General features: G+C 44.6%; 1 protein-coding gene across 8 annotated transcripts in view; it reads left to right on the top strand.

The window, feature by feature from the left end:
- The window catches only part of SYK (spleen associated tyrosine kinase), a 95037-nt gene extending 74707 nt beyond the window's left edge, over positions 1 to 20330 (top strand). For all 8 annotated transcript variants that reach the window (XM_016961119.4, XM_016961124.4, XM_063787680.1 and 5 more), the window contains 5 exons: positions 1546 to 1755; positions 2739 to 2928; positions 11928 to 12068; positions 12698 to 12810; positions 19711 to 20330. In XM_016961119.4, the coding sequence (XP_016816608.1) occupies positions 1546 to 1755; positions 2739 to 2928; positions 11928 to 12068; positions 12698 to 12810; positions 19711 to 19783 (727 nt within the window). In that variant the 3' untranslated portion in view covers positions 19784 to 20330. The remainder of the gene's footprint in view (positions 1 to 1545; positions 1756 to 2738; positions 2929 to 11927; positions 12069 to 12697; positions 12811 to 19710) is intronic.
- Positions 20331 to 22611: the final 2281 nt, after the last annotated feature.

Genomic DNA, 22611 nt, shown 5'->3' with positions numbered 1-22611 from the left:
GCTCATGCCTATAATCCCAGCACTTTGGGAGGCCAAGGTAGGTGGATCACCTGAGGTCTGGAGTTCAAGACCATCCTGGCCAACATGGTAAAACCTCGTCTCCACTAAAAATACAAAAAATTAGCTGGGTGTGGTGGCATACACCTGTAGTCCCAACTACTCAGGAGGCTGAGGCAGGAGAATCACTTGAACCTGGGAGGAAGAGGTTGCAGCGAGCCAAGATCACACCATTGCACTCCAGCCTGGGCAACAAGAGTGAAACTCTGCCTCAAAAAAAAAAAAAGAAAGAAAGAAAAAAGAAATGCTTGCTTTCCAATCTGTCCCTTCGATTTGTTTTTGTGCATGTGTGTGTGTGTAAATTAGATACACATACATGTATGTATACACACACAAACATACACACACGTATACATTCACAAGTATATACATGCGCACATATATACACACACAATCAAAATTGGTTGTAATACTTATTTTAAAATATATGTTTGTATATCACAGTCATTTTGTACAATGAGTAAAAATGTTTCTGTATTAATCATAAGCTTTTTCAGATTATGAAAGGTTGTGATCTTTATTCTGTGCTTAAATTTGTGAATTAACATAGACATGACTGTGGACATAATTTCAACTAGAGAATTTGGGGAGAGGAGAGGCTCTCTCGGTCAATTTGGGGAAAAATGATGTCTTTACAATACTGAGTCTTTCAATCTATAAACACAGCCCATCTCTCCATTTACCAGGTCTTCTTCAGCCTCTCTCAGGAGAGTTGTTTACCTTTTCAATGTATTACATTGAAATATATGCTTTTAAATTCTGCACCTAGAAATTCACTTTCAACAATTATGAAAGGCATTTTATATTCACATTCATTGCATGTAATCTGAGATGGTGAATCCCAAGATGTTACAGGAATTCGTGCATGTCATCGTTGGTGAAGTTTATTTACAAGTTATTTAAATATTTTACAGTTTAGGGTTTTTGCTTGGTTGGGACATTCTTCAGTACTGTTCTTCACCATTCTTTTTATTTTATATTATTTTTTAGAAACAGGGTTTCACTGTGTCACCCAGGCTGGAGTGAAGTGGCAAGAAGCTCACTGCAGCCTTGAACTCCTGAGTCCAAGTGATTCTCCCACCTCAGCCTCCCGAGCAGCTGGGACTACAGGCTTGCACTGTCACGCCTGGGTGATTTTTTTTAGAGATGGGGGTCTCACTATGTTGCCCAGGCTGACCTTGAACTTCTGACCTCAAGCAATCCTCCCCTTTCAACCTCCCAAAGTGTGGGGATTGTCAGCATGAGCCACCATGCCCAGCCCCCACCATCCTTTTTTAGTAATGGAGTATTACTCTCATTTTCTATAAAATAAGGGAATATAGGTTGGAAGGCCAGCCATCCATTACAGGCTTCTGAAGACACATTGCCACTCTGTGGCAGGTATTTCCGTGGGACTGTTTCCACAGGGGGATTATGCTTCACAGGATAAGATTATCTAGAAGTGAGGCATTTTGGAAAGTTTCTTGTGTGTTATGATTTCTCTTGCAGAGTTGTGAAAACCGTGGCTGTGAAAATACTGAAAAACGAGGCCAATGACCCCGCTCTTAAAGATGAGTTATTAGCAGAAGCAAATGTCATGCAGCAGCTGGACAACCCGTACATCGTGCGCATGATTGGGATATGCGAGGCCGAGTCCTGGATGCTGGTTATGGAGATGGCAGAACTTGGTCCCCTCAATAAGTATTTGCAGCAGAACAGGTATTGTCAGGTGCCCCCACACATCTGGAAGCTATCCCCTAAGGGACAGGGCCCACCTCTGGATGGGCCGAGCAGCCTGATTTCCTTGGGAAGCCTTCCCACCCTCCTGTGCCTTCCTTTATTGGTCCATACTCAGGGACCTTGACAGAGGGACAGGGAGACACAGTCTTTGGATTCAGCTCTGTTAGCTCTAGTTGTTCAGAGAAGAACTCATTTGACAGTTTTGTCTTTCTTTTCTTCCTGTAGTCATTCAGTCTTGGCCTAGTGATAGACTCAACCTCAGAATATCTTGACATGGAATCTCCTTTCTCACTGGGAAGAACACTTTCTTTTTAAAGAAACATTTTAAATAAATGCTTTTCTAAGAGGTGACAGTTAAGTCTTATCTGTTTGGCTGACCTTATGTTCTCATGAGTGATGACTTCTGAAAATACCAATCACTGCTAATTGATTACATCCATCAAGGGAGTAATCGTGTTCTTCTCATCTAAAGCTGTTGTTGAGATGAAGAAACTCACTTGGAGTAAGACAGAATGATGGCCACCGAGGAGCTTGCCTCATTTGCTGTGCTACGTTTGTACTTAGATTGTCTCTTTAGTCTCCATGGAAGGGAGGTGTTCTTACCCTTACTTTGTAGGTGAGAAACTGATTCTCAGGGTTAGTTCTGTGACCTGTGTGATACTGGAACAAGGATTTGAGGTGGTGCCTGGCTGTCTGTGAGCCAGGCCTGACTACTCTGTTACACTGCTTTTCTTGCAATTCCAAGCATGCCAGGAAACTCAATCCCATTGAACACCAGGAGAATATGGCATTGAGTCCTGAAGAGCTATATGCTAACAAAGTTATTTGTCACCACTCGTGAGTTTTGTTGTTTAAGAAGAGGGAAGGAGTAGATTCACCCACTGCCTGCGTGAGGAGCATGGTTGTTTGTTGTGAAATGGGTCACTGTCTGTTATAGCTGATGAGATCATTATGACTTTCAGACATGTCAAGGATAAGAACATCATAGAACTGGTTCATCAGGTTTCCATGGGCATGAAGTACTTGGAGGAGAGCAATTTTGTGCACAGAGATCTGGCTGCAAGAAATGTGTTGCTAGTTACCCAACATTACGCCAAGATCAGTGATTTCGGACTTTCCAAAGCACTGCGTGCTGATGAAAACTACTACAAGGTAAGTACAACTTAGCTAATATTCAGAGCAGCAGGTGGTAAAAAATACAAGATAAATGTACGTTTTCTTTATTTTATTATTGGTATGGTTTCAAAAAGCAGTTTTGCTACTGAAAAATAACTATGTAAGAAATGTTCTTATAATCTTTGATTTTACTGTTTAAAAAATAAAAATAATATCACACCTTGAGATTTACTCAAAGTAGTATATTCTAAATTATGTTTCATGGAATGATCAGGAATCGAGGTATTAAGTGAAGATTTGTTTTGAAAAAAGAAGAATGGGATTCCTTCATTAAGTTAATTTGAAAAGTTTGCATTGGACAGCTTGATTCTTGCAGGATTTCCCCGAAGCCCTTTTCATGCTACTCAACATTACGAATCTCAGTAGAGGGTTTACTGCACTGCATTTCTCAAACCAGATTCATCCATGGCATCCTTTTCTGATGGGACATTTCATAACATGTGATGGAACACTGTTCCACAGCATGGAGCTATTGGAGCTTGGAGCTCCAGTACTGCAGTTCAGAGCTCCAATATTGCAGCTTGGAGCTATTCCAAAATAACTTTCTAATGAACACCTACCTATACATGCAAAAGTTAGGAAGTGAAGATTTATCAAATAAACTCGTCATCTGTGTATGTCCACTACATATGTAGAAATTGTTCTATTGGCTTAACTGGTATCCAGAAGAGTTGAAGTGTCAAAAAATAGATGCAGTGCTGGAAAGAAGAGATCTAGATAGTTATGTGACTGAAGCTAAAAGAAATATGCCCCTTGGTTTGGTGAGGCAGAGATTATCAAGAATTAAGGGTGGACTTCCAGCAAAACATAAAGTAGAAACTAGTTCTGGGTGCAGGTTTGGACTTCCTAAAAAATAATTTCACAGTGACCAATCCCCTTGCTAATATAACTTGACCCCTCTCTGAACCCTCAAATGAACCAATAACAACTAAAAGAAGAAAAGATAAGAAAGCTCTATCTTCATATTAACTCATCTGTGGTGTATACCTAGGGTCTATGTTAACCAACTGGAAAACGTGATGGCACCAATCCCACTGAGTCAAAGAGGGTGCCGAAGGCAGGTTAACAACCCTGCTAGTCTCTGGTGAAGTCCACATGCTCAGAAATAGATGGCAGACCTTCAAAATCTACCTAGTGGGTGGCAGATAGGATCCTGTGTTTCATGCTCTGCAGTGGTCAGAGACCCCACCCTGAGTGACAATACCCACCCACTCACCTTTCCCTAAGAGGCAGTCCATGGACTGGTAGGTGATGGGGAATGGTGGACCTCGGCCAGCAAAGGGACTGCATGAAGGGTAAGCCACAAGAGCCAAGCTCCCAGGCAGGCAGGCAGACTCCACCATCTTGAGCACAAAGGCCAGGCGAGAGTACAGCAGGGGTCAGGCTGGCCCTCCTCACCCCATTCTTCATACAGTAGCTTCCCAGAAGGAAGCCCTTTCAGAGGTGAACCACTGTGAGAAAGGCATCAGCATGGGCCTGGATAGAAACAGCAGGGAAACAGAGCAAGGAAGACAGCAGCCTAGGATGACCAGCATGGGACATGCTGGAGAAAGAAGCCTGTTGTAATGCTGGATGTACCTCATCATGATCATTACAGAAAAGAAGACAGCCTGTCTGAAACAAGGACACAGAGGAGATAGAGAAAATGAAACATGAATGCTGGGCACCTTATCCACTGCTGTATAACAAATCACCCCAAACTTAGTGCCAAAAACACCACCAGGTGTTGGTTTCCCTGCCGTCCTGCTGTGTGGGCAGGGCCAGGTAGGCAGGGTTCAGTGCGTCTGCTCACACAGGGGATTGCACAGTGGCCCGAGGGACAGGAGGACCGTTTCCACTCTGCTCACTCACACTACTCAGCCACTGAGCAGCTGGTTAGACACAGCCCATGCTGGAGACCTCTGCGGGGCTGTCAGCCAGCTCACCTGCACATGGCCTCTCCTTGGGGCCCTTGGGCTTCCCTTGGGCCCATGCTTCCCTTGGGCAGCATGGCAGCTGCGGGCTGAGCGCAGTTACCCAAGAGGCAGGAAGTGGGGGCTGCCAGGCCTATAAAACCAGGCCCAGAAACTACCTCAGGGTCACTTCCACCTGATCCTATTGGTCAGAGCAGCCAAGGCCACCAGCTTCAAAGGACGGGATAGATAGAACCACCCTTTTGAGGAGAAGTGTCAAAGAGTCAAAGAACATGGGGCCAATTCTAAAACTGCTGTAGATATTCAACAGCATACCATTAAAAAGTAAACTAAACTAAAAAGTAAACCAAAGATTGTCTTTGGACAATCAATGAAGAAAAAAGCCACTAGGGAAATAAAAGCCATCTTGGAAGCAGCAAAAAGAGACAAAACTACTGAAAAGATAGGGTAGTGGAAGATTTCTGTATGAAAACAAAGCAAAGTGAAATGGAAAAGAATAAAAAGTGGGCCGGGCGTGGTGGCTCACGCCTGTAATCCCAGCACTTTGGGAGGCTGAGGTGGGTGGATTACCCGAGGTCAATGGATTACCTGAGGTCAGGAGTTCGAGACCAGCCTGGCCAACATGGTGAAATCCCGTCTCTACTAAAAACACAAAAATTAGCCAGGCATGGTGGCAGGCACCTGTAATCCCAGCTACTCTGGTGGCTGAGGCAGGAGAATTGCTTGAGCCCAGGAGGTGGAGGTTGCAGTGAGCTGAGATCGTGCCACTGCACTCTAGCCTGGCCAACAGAGCAAGACTCTGTCTCAAAAAAAAAAAAAAAAAAAAAAGAATAAAGAGTGAAACAAGATCAAAGAAAAGTGCTAGCTGTGGAAGCAAACGAACTCTGGCACTCGGGAAACCATGCGTGGCAGGGTAGATTTGTGCAGCATCACGACTGAAAAACACAGGTGTTCTTTGATCCAGCAGCTCCTTCCGAGAGCAAACACACACATCTGGTAATGTGCACTCTAGCACAGGCTGCCATGGCAAAAATCTGGAAACTGCCTGACGACTGCTCCGCAGGGTTTGGTCCAATCAGTCATAGCAGATTCACAGGAAGCTCACAATGCAACCCTTTTAAAAGTGACTTATTTGCATGTGCTGACCTAGAAATATGTCTACTATACATGGTTAGGTAGAAAAATTAAAAAGTACAGTGCACAAAGAATATGCCCCTAGTTTTATGACCAGAAAAAAGTATACACTACCTATTTATGCATGTATCTAGGTTATTCTGAAGACAGCCTAAATTTCATTGCATTTAAGATTTGTCAACGGTTTACTTTTTTCATCAGTTCAAAATTCAGAAGAAACCTGAAATAACACACATGGTTGTATTGTTCATGACTTGTAAGATCAAAATTTTAAAATAGCACACAAGGTGATGGAAACAGAAGTATAATCAGTTGTATCATTTGGAAGAGAAGTGCCAGGGCACCTTATGGTCTCCAGATTGATGTCCTGAATGTCTCCTTGTGATCCACTGTAGTGTCATGAAATCAGTTTTCACTGAAATCATGTCCCCCTCTCCACCCCAATGAGACCTCACACAGGTGACATCAGCAGAAGATAACCAGACTCCGCTGTGTGCCCCCTGAATCCCAAACCCCGAGAGAGAGTTTTGCTATGCAGTTTTGACCTCTGTACTATCACTTGCTTTTTAAAATTAGGAAATTAGAATGCTTAGATCATTTTTTAATGATGCTAGCAAGTAGTGCATGCTAAAATAATTGACCTGGGTGGAGAACTGATCAAGATGGACAACTAAATGCAACTAGTATATGCTCCTCCGTAGAGAGGGACCAAAATAACAAGTACATATTCACACTTCCAATAGATGGTCTAAGAGAGAACACAGATGCAACCAAGGAGCGACAGGAAGCACCAAAAGCAAAGCACAGGGAAACAAGGCAGCCTGCTTGGCCAGGAATGACTGGGAGCTGGGAGAAGCTTCCAGATATGGGGAAAGCATAAATGAGAGATCCCCAGGGCTCCACATTCCAGCCAAGGACTTCTACAATCCTAGCGACAGAAGAACCCCTCGACCCACGTGGGCCTTAAGACTAACATAGAGAGCTGCCTAGGGATCACACAGAGGCATTGCTCCATAGAGGGAACTCACGCTGAGTCCCACAGGCTTCCAAGCTCTGAGTAGCTGCAGCTTGGTGCCATACTGAGAACCAAGTCCCCAAAGGACTGCATCTTGCCCTGGGACTATTGCTGATGCTGCCATCACCAGGCCAAGGACAGAGGGGAGAATGGACACTTTCACACACCCCAGGGACAGATCCCCCTGCTGCTACAGGCTGCTGTGGGACTGAGACACAAGCAAATCACACCCCCTATAGCTGCCTGCCTACACTGCTCCCCCTGAGAATGTCCGCAGCCTCCCCAGGAGCAGGCCCATAGCCAGCGCCATTCTGAGAGCCAAGCCTCCAAAGGTCTGTGTCGTTCCTTGGGCCAGGGCTGATGCTGCCACTGCCTGGCCACATAGGGAGAAGGGAGGCCAGGCACTTTCACATGCCACAAAAACAAATACCACCACCACTGCTGAGGGCTGCTGTGGGACCAAGGCTCAAGAAGACCGCATATCCCACAGCTACCTGCCTACTCTGCACCTATTGAGAGTGGCCCTACCCTTTCTGGTGGTAGGCCTTCAGGGCAGCCACTGCTGGCAACCTAGAGACCACCCCTCCCTGCGTATCACAGCCAGCAGCTGAATGCACTACCAGGGAGCCTGAGCACAAGTCCATTGGCCTCGTCACATGCCCCAATACTTGAGCATGACATCCTGTTGCAGCCACCGCCAACACCAACATGGACCACATGGGTTCCAGTGAGTTGCCCTACCACCATTACTGCCATCACCCACATCACACCCACTCCCCAGGAACCCAAGAACCTGCCCACATGCCCAGCCACTGCAGCATCCACACAATCTACCTGAAAGCCCAAGGGTCAGCCTTCTTAGACCTACTAACACCAGTGCTAGTGTATACCGCCCTAGGGCCCAAGGACAGGCATACTCAGCTCACTGCTGTCACCACTGGGGTCTGAAGACTGGCCCACCTAGCATCCTGTTCACAGTACACCTTCACAACAGCCTCCACTAATAACCATACCCTAAGGCACTGAGAAAATCACAGGTGTCACTGAGGCTGTTTATGGCCATAGAAATTATACATAGATTAAATACTGCATTCACCCCAAATCAAACCCAAAGTGCCCTACATATATATATGTGTGTGTATATATATATACACACATACACATACGTGTATATATACACACATACACATACGTGTATATATACACACATACACATACGTGTATATATACACACATATACACACATACACATACGTGTATATATACACACATATACACATACACATACGTGTATATATACACATATACACACATACGTGTATATATACACATATACACACATACGTGTATATATACACATATACACACATACGTGTATATATACACATATACACACATACGTGTATATATACACATATACACACATACGTGTATATATACACATATACACACATACGTGTATATATACACATACACACATACGTGTATATATACACATACACACATACGTGTATATATACACATACACACATGTGTATATATACACATATACACACATGTGTATATATACACATATACACACATGTGTATATATACACATATACACACATGTGTATATATACATATACACACATGTGTATATATACATATACACGTATGTGTATATATACATATACACGTATGTGTATATATACATATATACATATACACATGTGTATATGTACATATATACATATACACATGTGTATATGTACATATATACATATACACGTGTATATGTACATATATACATATACACATGTGTATATATACATATACACACACGTGTATATGTACATATATACATACACACACGTGTATATGTACATATATACATACACACACGTGTATATGTACATATATACATACACACACGTGTATATGTACATATATACATACACACACGTGTATATGTACATATATACATACACACACGTGTATATGTACATATATACATATACACATGTGTATATATATACATATACACACATGTGTATATATATACATATACATATACACACATGTGTATATATATACATATACACACATGTGTATATATATACATATACACACATGTGTATATATACACATATATACACATATATGTGTATATATATACATATGTGTGTATATGTATATATATACCCAACATATATACCCAACAACATATATATATTTTCAGGAAAAAGACCTCCTCTACAAAAGCAATTTCAAAAAACTGGAAGAAATGACTGTTGTACCACATGGGCAGATATCAATGTAAGAACACAGGAAACATGAAAAAGCAAGGAAATATGATACCTCCAAAGGAACACACAATTCTCCAGCAAAAAAATCCCAATCAAAAAGAAATTCACAAAACCCCAGATGAACAATTCAAAATATTGATTTTAAAGAAGCTAAATAAGATATAAGAGAATTCTGAAAAAACAATAGAGAGAATTCAGAAAAACAGTTCAGGATATGAATGAGAAATTTATCAAAGAAATAGATATTTTTAAAAGAACCAAACAGAAATTCTGGAACTAAAGATTCATTGAATGCAATAAAAAATACATCCCAAACTCCACCAATAGACTAGATCAGGCAAAAGAAAGAATCTCAGAACTTGAAGACAGGTCTTTTGAAACAACCTATTCAGACAAAAATAAAGAGAAAAGAATAAAAAAGAATGAGCAAACCCTTCATGATATATGGGGCAGTGTAAAGCAACTGAATATTCAAATCATCAGTGTCCCCAAGGGTGAAGAGAGAATGAAAGATTAGAAATCCTATTTAATGAAATATTAGATCAAAACTTCCCAAATATAACAACAAACCTAGACATCCAGATGCAGGAGGCCCAAAGGTCCCCAAACAGATACAATGTAAAATCATCTTCTCCACAGCACATTATAATCAAACCACTTAAAGTCAAAGCAAAAGCAAATATACTAAAAAGAGCAAAAGAAAATCTTCTAATTACCCATAAAGGAACCACCATTAGACTAACAGTGGATTTCTCAGCAGACACCTTACAGGCCAGGAGAGAAGGGGATGACATTTTCAAAGTGCTGAAAGAAAAATACTGCCACCCAAGGAGACCATGTCCAGCAAAACTATTCTTCATAAATAAAAGAAAAATAAAGCCTTTCCCAGGTAAGCAAACACTGAGGGAATTCATCACCACTAGACTGATCCTAGAAGAAATACTCAAAGGAATCTTAAACGTGGAAGTAAAAGGACAATATTTACCATCATAAAAACACACAAAAGTATAAAACTCACTGGTAAACCAAACATACAAATAATCCTGTTAAATAGTGGGCTAAGAACATAGATAGACATTTCTCAAAAGAAGATATACGAATGGCCAACAGGTATATGAAAAAATGCTCAATATCACCAAACAGCAGGGAAATGCAAATTACAAACACAATGAGATACCATCTTACCCCGGCTAGAATGGCTGTTATTAAAAAGATTTTTTTTTAAAAAATGCTTTGCAGATGCAGGAAAAAAGGGAACTCTTATACATTGTTTGTGGGAATGTAAATTAGTATAGTCACTACGGAAAATAGTAGAGAGACTTCTCAAAACAAAAACAGGCCGGGCACGGTGGCTCACACCTGTAATCCCAGCAATTTTGGAAGGCCGAGGCGGGCGGATCACAAGGTCAGGAGATCAAGACCATCCTGGCTAACACGGTGAAACCCCGTCTCTACTAAAAATACAAAAAATTGGCCAGGCCTGGTGGCAGGTGCCTGTCATCCCAGCTACCTGGGAGGCTGAGGCAGAAGAATGGCATGAACCCAGGAGGCGGAGCTTGCAGTGAGCCGAAATCACACTACTGCACACTCCAGCCTGGGCGATAGAGCGAGACTCCATCTCAAAAACAAAAAGAAGAAAAAAAAACTAACTACACATAGAATTACCATATGATCCAGCAAGTCTACTATTGTGTATTTATCCAAAGGCAAATAAACTTGTATCAAAGGGACACATACACTCAACGTGCTTATCATAGAACTATTCACAATAGCAAAGATGTGGAATCAACCTAACTGTCCATGGATGGATGAATGGATAAAGAAAATGTGGTGTGTATATATATATATATATATATATATACACCTCTAGATGTGTTCACTGGTTACTTAGGGTACACCCTATGTAAATGAAGAGGCTAAAGTGAAGTTACAAAGTTATTTACTTGGTGTACACCCTGTGTAAATGAAGAGGATATTTCCTGTCATAGCTGAAGTGTTTCCATTTGATTTAGTTCTAGGAAGTCCTTACGTTCCCTGCCTCCAGGCCCTATTCTCCTGTTTCAATTTCACTCAGTATAATGTCCTCCAGGCTCATGCATATTGTAGTGAATTCCCTTCCTTTTGAAGGCTGAATGCTATTCCATTGTCTATATAGAGGGTGTTTTGTTTATCCACTCATCCGCTGAAGGACACTTGGGTTGCTTTCATGTTTTAGCTATTGGGAATAATGCTGCTATGAACATGAATGTACACAATTTTATGCTTTTCTTTCTTTTCTTTTTTTTTTTTTTTTTTTTTGAGATGGAGTTTCTCATTGTGTCACCCAGGCTGCAGTGCAGTGGTGTGATCTCAGATCACTGCAACTTCTGCCTTCTGGGTTCAAGCAATTCTCCTGCCTCAGCCTCCCAAGTAGCTGGAATTACAGGCACCCGCCACCACACCTGGCTAATTTTTGTATTTTTAATAGAGATGGGGTTTCCTCTTGGCCAGGCTGGTCTCGAGCTCCCGATCTCAAGTGATCTGCTCTCCTCAGCCTCCCAAAGTACTGGGATTACAGGCATGAACCAATGTGCCCGGCCCACAATTTTATTCTTAATGGAATTTCTCCCTCTGCTTTGCTTCTAGGCCCAGACCCATGGAAAGTGGCCTGTCAAGTGGTACGCTCCAGAATGCATCAACTACTACAAGTTCTCCAGCAAAAGCGATGTCTGGAGCTTTGGAGTGTTGATGTGGGAAGCATTCTCCTATGGGCAGAAGCCATATCGAGTGAGCCACTCCTGCTTCATTTTCTCACTGTGGGGCCATTAGAACAGATAAGCACCAGATTGTCTTTACAACAACCTGAAAATCCTAATCTGAGTCTCTCATTATCTTTTACCAGTAAGCAGTTAATGTGCCCTCAGTCTATTCCAAACTGAGAACGAAATATCTGATGCTCACTGAAGAGTGTGTTTTTCCCATTGTGTGTCAACACATGTAAATATACACAAAATATAACCCAGATCATTACTCAGTAGAGTTGAAATAGAAATAATGACTATTTACAGTATCTTAATTACATTTTTTAGATCTTTTAATTAAAACATATATACCAAAAAGGGCACAACTCTTAGCATGCAGTACAGTGGTTTTCCACAAATGAAACATACCCATGAAATCAGCCCCCAGATGAAGAACAGAACCCCAGAAGCCTGTTTCCTCTGCACACACAGCCTTCCCCAGGGGTGACCCAACTGACTCCAACATCACAGATTAAGTGCTCCTGTTTTTATACTTCGTATAATTGAAATCATACAATGTGTACTCCTTCATGTCTTGGAGTGGCTGTTTTGTTTTGTTTGACTAACACCTTTAAAAAAAAAAAAAAAAGCTTATGCATATCTTGCATGTTGTAGGGGATGAAAGGAAGTGAAGTCACCGCTATGTTAGAGAAAGGAGAGCGGATGGGGTGCCCTGCAGGGTGTCCAAGAGAGATGTACGATCTCATGAATCTGTGCTGGACATACGAGTGAGTACCTGACACTGACTGTGATGTATTCAGATGCTCTGGAAACAGGTGAAATGGTTGGGCGTCTAAAAAAAGGATAAAGTTCACCTTTTCATGAATCAGGAATGTGCCCGCTTTCTAAACAAACAACGGTGGGGGCTGGTCTTGCTTTAGAGACCTTGCTTTCTGGCCCATGCACTTACATGTAGTAGAGCCTAAAGAGCAAGTTTAGATGGGGACTCTAACCTGAGTGTCCAAATTTAAATGTCGATAATGGTGGAGAGATGGGGCAAGGGCAGTCAAAGTAAAAAAGTGTTTGTAAGAGTTTGGGGCTGGACGCCATTTTTAGCATAGAGGATGGCAGAAGCACTCGGTAGGGGATGGTATACTTTCCTGACTCCCTGATTACCATGAGCAGTGAGGGGTGACCTCGGACTCTGGCCAGCTCACAGATACATTGGCTAAGGTTGCACTTCCCTAGAATCTACCTCATCCTTGAAGTGGTGGCCTCAGTCCACCCTGACTGCCGTCATACGTCTCGCTTAGTGGATCCCAGGTGCTGTTATGCTTTTAAAGTACACCTGGCATTATTCTCAGGTGATGTTCAGGGCAGCTCAGCAAGGAAGGAAAATGCATTGCCACTGAAAATTAGGAGTACAGTTTTGCCAGGCTCAGCAGCCTGCTTGTGCGTGCATAGCACGGTGACCCCAAGCCGCCATCTCCAGCTCCCTGGTACTGAACTGTGCACACAGAGCCCACACAGCTGAGAATCGATGTGGTTTGTGATCAGGAGGACATCACAAATCCTGGCCATGGATTTGATGCTTTGCGGAATCAGGTTTGCCTTCAGATACAGCTGACATTGCCAGAGCCTCTGAAAGATGAGGGCTATTCCAAATGCTGCAGATGCCACCTGGGATTCCGAGACCTCCCCTCCCCACCCTGGGAGTATCACTCTACCACAATTGTGAGTAACAGGGAAATAATCTCATTCTCTATCTAGAAACCACCCAGGGGGCAGCCACAAAGGCAGCAGGCAAACTGTGGGTATTTGCTTCCCTGCCCCTGCTGCTGCCGTGGCTCAGGAGAGGAGCCTGGCCCGGGCCCCGGGGCATCTTCTCCAACCCCAAGTGTTAGTGCGACAGGGAGAGCTAAGTGTCAGCAAGAGGGAAGTGTTACTCATGGATCTAAGAGGATGTTTATTCCTCAGTCTTGGCTTAATTCTCCCAGTGCCTAAACTAGAATCGTAAGAACCATTGGCAGGTAGGCACTGGCAGCACTGGACCCTGGGGAGGGCAGCCCTTGGGCACGTGGCAGCCTATGACCCTTTACTGAAAGTGTTCTTTGGTCCAGCCTGCAGCTCCCTTTGCAAGGCTTCCCTTCTTGTAGAAGGGTGAGGAGGGTAGAGTTTAAATCATTGTGATACAAATGCAAAAACTTTGAATTAAAAATGAACTCGCAGTGGGGGAGTTTTTGCATTTAACCTTGATGCTGATCTATGTACTTCTGTCGATTCTTCTTTGTGGTGTGTGTTTAACAGTGAGGAGTGAAAGGTGGGTGGTAAGAGGGCAGGGTGCTGCAGCCAGGGGCACCACCTCCCACTTGTCTCCCAGGTGGGTGCAGTGAGGCTGCTGAATACCCTTTGGACTCGTGGTGTATTCTTGTGACTCAAGGAATCAGGATAGGGGCTGCTGGGCCGACCTCTATCCTCCATGGACGCACGTAACAGTGGGCAGTTATTTCCAGAGTGGTCCACCAGGGGCAGACCGGGGAGGGAAAGCAGTCTACGTGATATTCACTGGATGTCCACCAGAATTACAGCAAAGTAGAGCAGTAGAACAGTCTCCTTAAGAGAGTATTCTTTCTAAATGTATTTTCCCGCCTGGAGATTTAAGATGGAACCTGAGTGAGGTTCACAGGCAGGCAATGTCTTTCCCCTTGGTTCCCACCCCAGTCCGCTCTGCAGGGGTGCATTTCAGTGAGTTCTGCAGGCTTGGAGGAGTCAGCTCCAGGGCACAAGCCCCAGTCAAAAGGAAATCATGACAATGGCCCATGCCCCATATTAGAAATCACAGCTCTTTATCAGACTTTGATTTATTTCCCAACAAAGCTATATTTCTGAAGGTTACAGTGTTTCTAGTAGTGACCTCAAACAGGGTTGGGGGAGGTGGGGAGATGTTCTAAAACTTTTGAAGCAGCTGTGTTTGTCTGGGGTAATACCTGAGCTCGTTGCCTCACGCCAAGGAAATCAAAGATGCAGATACACAAGAAGTGAGTTTAAGAGCAGAGGTTTAATAGGCAACAGAAAAGAGAAAAGCTCTCTTTCCTGCAGAGAGATAAGGGCTCCCAAGTGGTTCTTCCGGCTCCGTGTCGAAATGCACAGGGTTTTATAGACGAGCTTGAGTCTGATTACATAGGGCCCAAAGATCGGTTGGACAGCTGGGCCATTTACATAACACGAAAAGAAACTGGCTGCCCCACCCTAATCTTTTATTATGCAGATGAGGTCTCTCCTTGGCCGACGCCATGTTGCCTGCTTTTTTTTTTTTTTTTTTTTTTTTGAGACGGAGTCTCACTCTGTCGCCCAGGCTGGAGTGCAGTGGCGCGATCTGGGCTCACTGCAAGCTCTGTCTCCCGGGTTCACACCATACTCCTGCCTCAGCCTCCCGAGTAGCTGGGACTACAGGCGCCCGCCACCACGCCCAGCTAATTTTTTTGTATTTTTAGTGGAGACGGGGTTTCACCGTGTTAGTCAGGATGGTCTCGATCTCCTGACCTCATGATCCGCCCGCCTCAGCCTTGTTGCCTGCTTTTTTACTGCACACGTGGCAACAAGGAAAGTGGAAGAGGGAACCTCCATGTTGAATATCCCTGGCTCCAGGGATCCCTTTTCTATTGACACAGCTGCCGGCATTTACCTATGTGAGCTTTTAGCTTGCTTAGCTATGCTTGCAGCTTGATTTTTCAGGCTGCTTTTTGTTAGAAAAGACATGATTTAGGAGCTGCTTTTTATTGCAAGGAAACCTTACAGAGGACTCTGTTACCCTCACTATCTGCCTAAATAATTTCTTTCTAGCTCTGAATCACTTTGTCTAAACATAAGAAATTCAATGAGGTGCAGTTGAATGAAAAAAAAGGAAAAGATTCCTTGGAGCAGGGCCACAAGGAGAACTCAGAAGCGCCAAGGGCTGGTCCTGGTAACCCGGGCTATTGCTGGAGGCCCTCCAGAAGATGCAGGGGGTCCCTCACTGCAGGCCTTGTCATCAGTTCCAGGGTGTGGTCCTGGAGGGAATTCAAAGGGACTTCCCAGCCTCAATGACAAAGCCCTGAGAAGGCAGACAGCATCCCTCACCCTTGTAAGACAGCCAGAGATTACCTCCAACCCCTTTTTAGTCTTAATGGACTCTTCAGCTGGACCTAGAAACCAAATTGATACCAGGCCAGATTAACAAAAGAAAAGCTTACCAATTTTACTAGATTTACATGTTTATGGGGATCCTCACAAGACAGTGAAGTCTAAAGAAGTGGCCAAAACAAGATGCTTTTATAATCTTTAGACAAAGAACCATACATTTAAGGAGAAATGACAGGACAAATAAAATCTGGCTAGAAGGAGTAAATTTTCTAGAGAAGGCGCCAGGAGATATGAGGAGGGTGTAAAACCAGTGGAAGATAAGGGATACTGTGTTAAATATGTTTACTCAGGCCCATTGCAGCTCCAATGCCCAGTCTCTGATGATAAGGGGCATTTTCTCATCCTGCTACAGGAAGGGTCTCCTTCCCAGAGGAATCTTTATGGCTTGCTGCAGGCATGAAGAGACAGGTCAGTTCATCCTTTCCGAAACTACAATGTATACAATATTTTCAACTCAAAATAATCAATATCCCAATCTGGCATATTTTGGGATGGCCCATGCTTCACTCCTTCCCCCTCTCACTTTCCAAAGAGGAAACACAACATCAGAGTCCTGCCCTGTGCAGGTCACTCAAGGAGGCAGCGTGAAAGCCAGGAAGGAAACACTGGCCCTAAGAAAAGCAGGAATCAGTCAGGAAGGCTTCCACTGTGTTTTCCAGAGCCAAGTCATGCTTGGGGTGATTAAAGACACCAGTGGGGAAAGCCCTTGCAAATGGAGAGAAGTTAGTGCTCTTGATCCTGAAAAACAGTTTCCTAATAGTCCCAGCCCTCCAGTGGGGGCCTCTGCCGAATGGAGAAATTTCCTGGGCTCTCCAGGTTCTCTGAGAGTCAGGGAGGCTCTAGATGCGGCTCAAATTCCTGTTTAAAGATCAACAAGCCCAAGATAAAACATGAATTCCCAGGACCTTGGTGAGATGTCCCCTGGCTCCCTGCACAGCCTCAGCTCCAAGGCTTTCCTCTGAGCGGCACATCCTCTGAGAGCCCTGGGTCATTCACAGGGTCGGTGGCCACTGCCGGAGCTCCTGCTATGCAGGCTGCCACCCCAGGTGCAAGCCTCACAGAAGCCTCAGACCCTGTCCTTATCAGACCTTATAGTTGGGGCTGGGGCAGACAGGCAATAAACAATAAGCGAAAAATAAGTGTGTCCTATGATGTGTCTTAGGAAAGGGATGACTCCAGTGGGAATTCTAAGCAAGGAGGGCAAACGGGCCTGGAAGATATCACATGTATATATGGGGTTTTTTAAGCCCTCTCGTGTCAAAGTAGTTTCTCACAGTTGCCTGCAGCACAGAAGCATATTGGAGCTTCTAGAATGTGGTGGATTCAATGAAGGGACTACAGGTGGTCCTAGTATATTCTCTGTTTTGTTTTGTTTTGCTTTGTTTTTTCATTTTTTCCTCAGTAGTAAACAGCCACTCTCTCCAAGGTGATATATAGAGACAGACAGAGAGAGCGGGAGGGAGGTAGATGAAGGGAGAAAAGGAGGGAGGGAGGGAGAGAAATAGTCTCATTAGCACAAACCCAGGTATGGTTGAAGGGGGTTTATTATGAGTAACAAAAGATGCTGCTTTCAGCCCAACAATCAGGAAATTCCAAGGGTTTTAGGAGCTCTGTGCCAGGAACCCAGGATAAAGACCATATATCTCTTTATATAAAATCACACACTGGAAACTTTAAAAGAGAACAGAAAATTATGGGGAGGGAAGCCTCACACTTCCAGCAGGGGCTCCAGATAGGCCACCTTTAGGGATTGCAGCTGAGACCTGCAGGCTAAGAAGCAAGGTTGAGTGCAGGGATGAGGGGAGAGGAGGAGGGTCACTGGGTACAAGGGGCAGAGCAGAATCTGCACTCTGGCCCGAAAGCAGAGTGGCAGGCCAGGGCAGGCCAGGAAGCTGGGCACGCAAGGGCACTGCATCACCCTCCTGCTGCTGAAGCACAGCTGTGTCCCAGCTTCCTGGAGGCAGCATCTCCCATGGATGTACAGGAGAGATTTCCTAGGAGACCTGACCAGGTGTTTTTCCTGAGGACGAGTCTGTATTCCTGTTTCCCTGCATTTGTTTGCTCCTTGGCTGCTGGGCAGATGAACCCCCAGAGCAAGATCCAAAGGTGCTCTTTGTACCATTTGGATCCCCACAGTTGAAGCAGAGCCCCCTGTTTTGCAAAGATGCTGAAGTGTGTTCTCTTTGACTGTAGAAGTTTAGGAGCAAGACAGAGGCTGTCCCTCTGGGTGGACACATGCTCCTGTACCAGAGGCTTGGCCACCATATCCCCTCTCGGAACACACTTCGTGGCCAGAGACAAAGCCCCTCTCAGTGACACCCTGGGAGGCCCGTGTCCCCAGACATGACCACAGATGGCTGACCACACTGATCAATTCGAGCAGTTTTATCATTTTGCTCACTATTGAAAGCTATAAGAGAAACCATGTATTTTGATGCCATTTGACAAAGCTACCCATTTTGATTTGTAGAAGCCACTCTGCTCTTACAATAATAAGTGAGTCTTGGTCCTGATGCGCGTTCTATGGCTGTTCTCTTGTGTCGACATTGAATCATATGAAATTGCCATTGACATAGGTCAAAATGGCTGAATGTGGACGGTTTCCTACAATTTAACCTCACATTCTGTTTCACTTTTTCACTTATTGTATTTCAACTTCACCCACTTGCAATATATCCAGAAATCTTGCAAAATAAGAAAAATAACTTCTAAGTGAGGATCGATTATCAGGGTTTTAGTACTTACTTCCAACTGATCTGTACAGGATGTCTGTGTAAGACAAAACAGAAGTGTCTGTAAGTGTTTGTTTAGAGACTGCGAATTGTTAATGCTTTTGCCCATAGTTTACTGACATTAGTGCCTCCCTGGCCAGCAGTGGCAGTAAGGACTGGCTATATTAAGGTGGATCATAGACAAGCCCTGGGTCTTTGCTCCTGCCATGACATGTTTTGAGCTTTCCTAAGAACCCATATCAACAGCCTATTTTCAGAAAATCCAGAGCCATCGATTAGAGCGTGGAAAGGGAGAATTAAAGTTATGTTCCTATTTCTTCTCTTAACAAGATTATGAGTCAGATGTTGACTATATCTGCAGAACATTTGCCAAGTATTTTCAGACACCTGTTTTTCTAAAATCACAGAGAGACAGCCTCTTTGTGTTGCCTGTGGCACAGAAGCATATTGTGTGCCGCATATCTGAACCTGGGGCTAAAACACTCCCAGTTCTAATGCAAAAAGTCTCCTACTTTAAGGTGGACATGAATCACCTGGAGGTCTTGTTAAAGTGCAGATATGGGTTATTTAGGTCTACAGTAGGCTGACGCTATTTTTGACAGCCTTGTGGTCACCCTGGGGTGGGGGGCACAGGGACCACGCTGTGAGCTGCAGGCCCTAGAGTTAGCCACCAGGGAGCAGCACCACTGGTACTCAGCCTGCAGAGGCCCCGCTTGTGATCAGCATTTTTTCACAAGCACATTGACAAACAAGAATGCATCTCTTCCATTCCAGTGTGGAAAACAGGCCCGGATTCGCAGCAGTGGAACTGCGGCTGCGCAATTACTACTATGACGTGGTGAACTAACCGCTCCCGCACCTGTCGGTGGCTGCATTTGATCACAGGAGCAATCACAGGAAAATGTATCCAGAGGAATTGATTGTCAGCCACCTCCCTCTGCCAGTCGGGAGAGCCAGGCTTGGATGGAACATGCCCGCGACTTGTCACCCAAAGCCTGTCCCAGGACTCACCCTCCACAAAGCAAAGGCAGTCCTGGGAGAAAAGACGGACGGCAGGATCCAAGGGGCTAGCTGGATTTGTTTGTTTTCTTGTCTGTGTGATTTTCATACAGGTTATTTTTACGATCTGTTTCCAAATCCCTTTCATGTCTTTCCACTTCTCTGGGTCCCGGGGTGCATTTGTTACTCATCGGGCCCAGGGACATTGCAGAGTGGCCTAGAGCACTCTCACCCCAAGCGGCATTTTCCAAATGCCCAAGGATGCCTTAGCATGTGCCTCCTGAAGGGAAGGCAAAGGCAGAGGAATTTGGCTGCTTCTACGGCCATGAGACTGATCCTTGGCCACTGAAAAGCTTTCCTGACAATAAAAATGTTTTGAGGCTTTAAAAAGAAAATCAAGTTTGACCAGTGCAGTTTCTAAGCATGTAGCCAGTTAAGGAAAGAAAAAAAAAAAAAAAAAAAAGGCCTAGATACTGCTTTTGCTGTCTCTGTTATGAGATGGAAGACTTACATGTTTGTGATAAAAGGGGACCATGAGAATGAATTGGCTTGGCTTACTTTCCCCCTGAAATCCTCTCTCCTGCAGACTGTCTTGAAGACCTGGTGACTGGTAAATAAAGCCCGCATGGAGGCTGCACAGCAGGGGCAAGAGGCCCATCCCCCAGCATCTCACTGAGGACAGCTTCAGGCTGCCTTCCTCTGAACGTGGTCCACACCTTCCTCTCCTCCACAGAGAGGGTGCCGCCAGAATCCCCTGTCGCTTTCTGTGTCTGCAATGGGGGGCAGCACAGGGATCAAAGCCATCTAAAGAGTTTCCAAAGAAAGTATTAATTCAGAACAAGCCAAAGACCCTGAGCCTCACCACAAACAGGCCTTTTGGAGTGTGAATTTGAGTTGAAGATACAAGACCGGAGAATGATTTTCTGGTCTTAACTAATCCTCGTCTTCATGTTTGATCTTAAAGAAGTCATCACCCATTGATTTCAGTTTTGCTGTACCTCTTGAAAGTTAAAGAGACATCTCAGCACTTTAGGAGGCCGAGGCGGGTGGATCACTTGAGGTAAGGAGTTTGAGACTAGCCTGGCTAATATGGTAAAACACCATCTCTACTAAAAATACAAAAATTAGCCGGGCATGGTGGCATGTGTCTGTAGTCCCAGCTACTGGGGAGGCTGAGGCAGGAGAATCGCTTGAACCCAGGAAACGGAGGTCGCAGTGAGCCAAGATCATGCCACTGCACTCCAGCTTGGGCATCACAGCGAGACTCTGTCAAAACAAACAAACAAACAGAAAAACAACTTAAAGAGGTAATTTAGCCATCATTCTTATGCCAGCAGATATAAATAAACTTGGACCCATCTGGTCTTCAGCTAAACCTGAGACATTTTAAAGTGCATGGACAGCCATGGACAGCAGGCCCTCCTCTAACAGGGGATGCAAGGCATGGAGAAAGACAATCAGTACCCAAGCTCAGCCACAGAAGACAGGAGTCACTCATATAACTTGTGTTTAGAAGTTTTTGGTAGCCACGCACACTTTCTAAAATCACACTATCTGGTGGTTTAATCATATTTTTAAAGACAGAATCCCTGAGTGCTGAGCAGATTCTCAAAACACATTTAGAATCCCTGAAATTAGAAAGATCAATGATAAAATATCTGTCAGCCAGGCCACAAACAGGTGTAAAATTATGAAAGGAGTGGTTCGATGTGCCAAGTTTGGTAAAGTGGTGACTGCATCTGAGAAAGAGGCTGTGAGGCTGAACTCTTGGTGGCTTCCTTCTGTAACTTCCGGAGGGAGTCTTCAACACAGGCCCCATGCTCGTAGGAATACGGTAGCACCTATGTAGGAAGTGTATGGAGTTTTCTGTCTTCTTTCTGTGTGATTTTTGGCCTTTTTATCAGCACTTCTCCCCTCCCAGGAGCCTGGGGATGCCAAACATCCAGAATGTGATGGGACAAGATGAGGGCAGGGGCCTTACCTCCCTGCAGAGGTCCGGCCAGGTCTCCTTGTCCCTAGACAATCTCCTGAGCCTCTCTGCTTGGTGGAGCAGGCACCTGTGTGCAGAATTCCCACTGTGGCCAGCACGAGGAAGTCTTTTCTAGTGAAAATGGGTCTTGTGGTCAGGAATAATTATCCTTTCCCCTGCAGCCACCAAGGAGGGCAAATAGAGAAAGGTAACCTAATTGAAGGATTGGTCATGTGAAAAGGGCTACATTTGGGAAGCTGGGAAAGGCCTCCAGGCTTCTAGAGCAGCTAGCTTGGGCTGGATTCTCACACCCAGGCTGCCCCTTGGATTGTTCTACCCAAGCTTTTCCCTGGGGTCTGGGCTCACTCCATAAGGTAAGGTGCCTTTTACCTTATGGTCCTTCTTTAGTAGGGAACAAAGGAGCATCAGGGGCAGGCTGCCCTGGTGGCATCACACTGGCTAGTGAGGCCGTGAATATCTTGTCCCCCAGCAGGGCCGACAGTTTCTATCACAGAAAACAGTGTGTTCAGTGGTGAAAATCGTTGCATGCATGTTTTCATCTGAGTGTGTCCTTCTCCCATACTCCCTATCAGCCAGCCCTGCCTGTAGCTGCTGTATGGTGATTGCACTTGGACATCAGTCCAATGACTGCAAGTCGGCCTGGATTTTCACTTGCAGAGGCTACAGCTGCATTGTCAGGTCTCCCA

Source organism: Pan troglodytes, chromosome 11, assembly GCF_028858775.2.
Source record: "Pan troglodytes isolate AG18354 chromosome 11, NHGRI_mPanTro3-v2.0_pri, whole genome shotgun sequence".
Lineage (NCBI taxonomy): Eukaryota > Metazoa > Chordata > Mammalia > Primates > Hominidae > Pan > Pan troglodytes.
The sequence above is the reverse complement of the archived record's forward strand: the minus strand, read 5'-3'. Positions and strand labels throughout refer to the sequence as shown.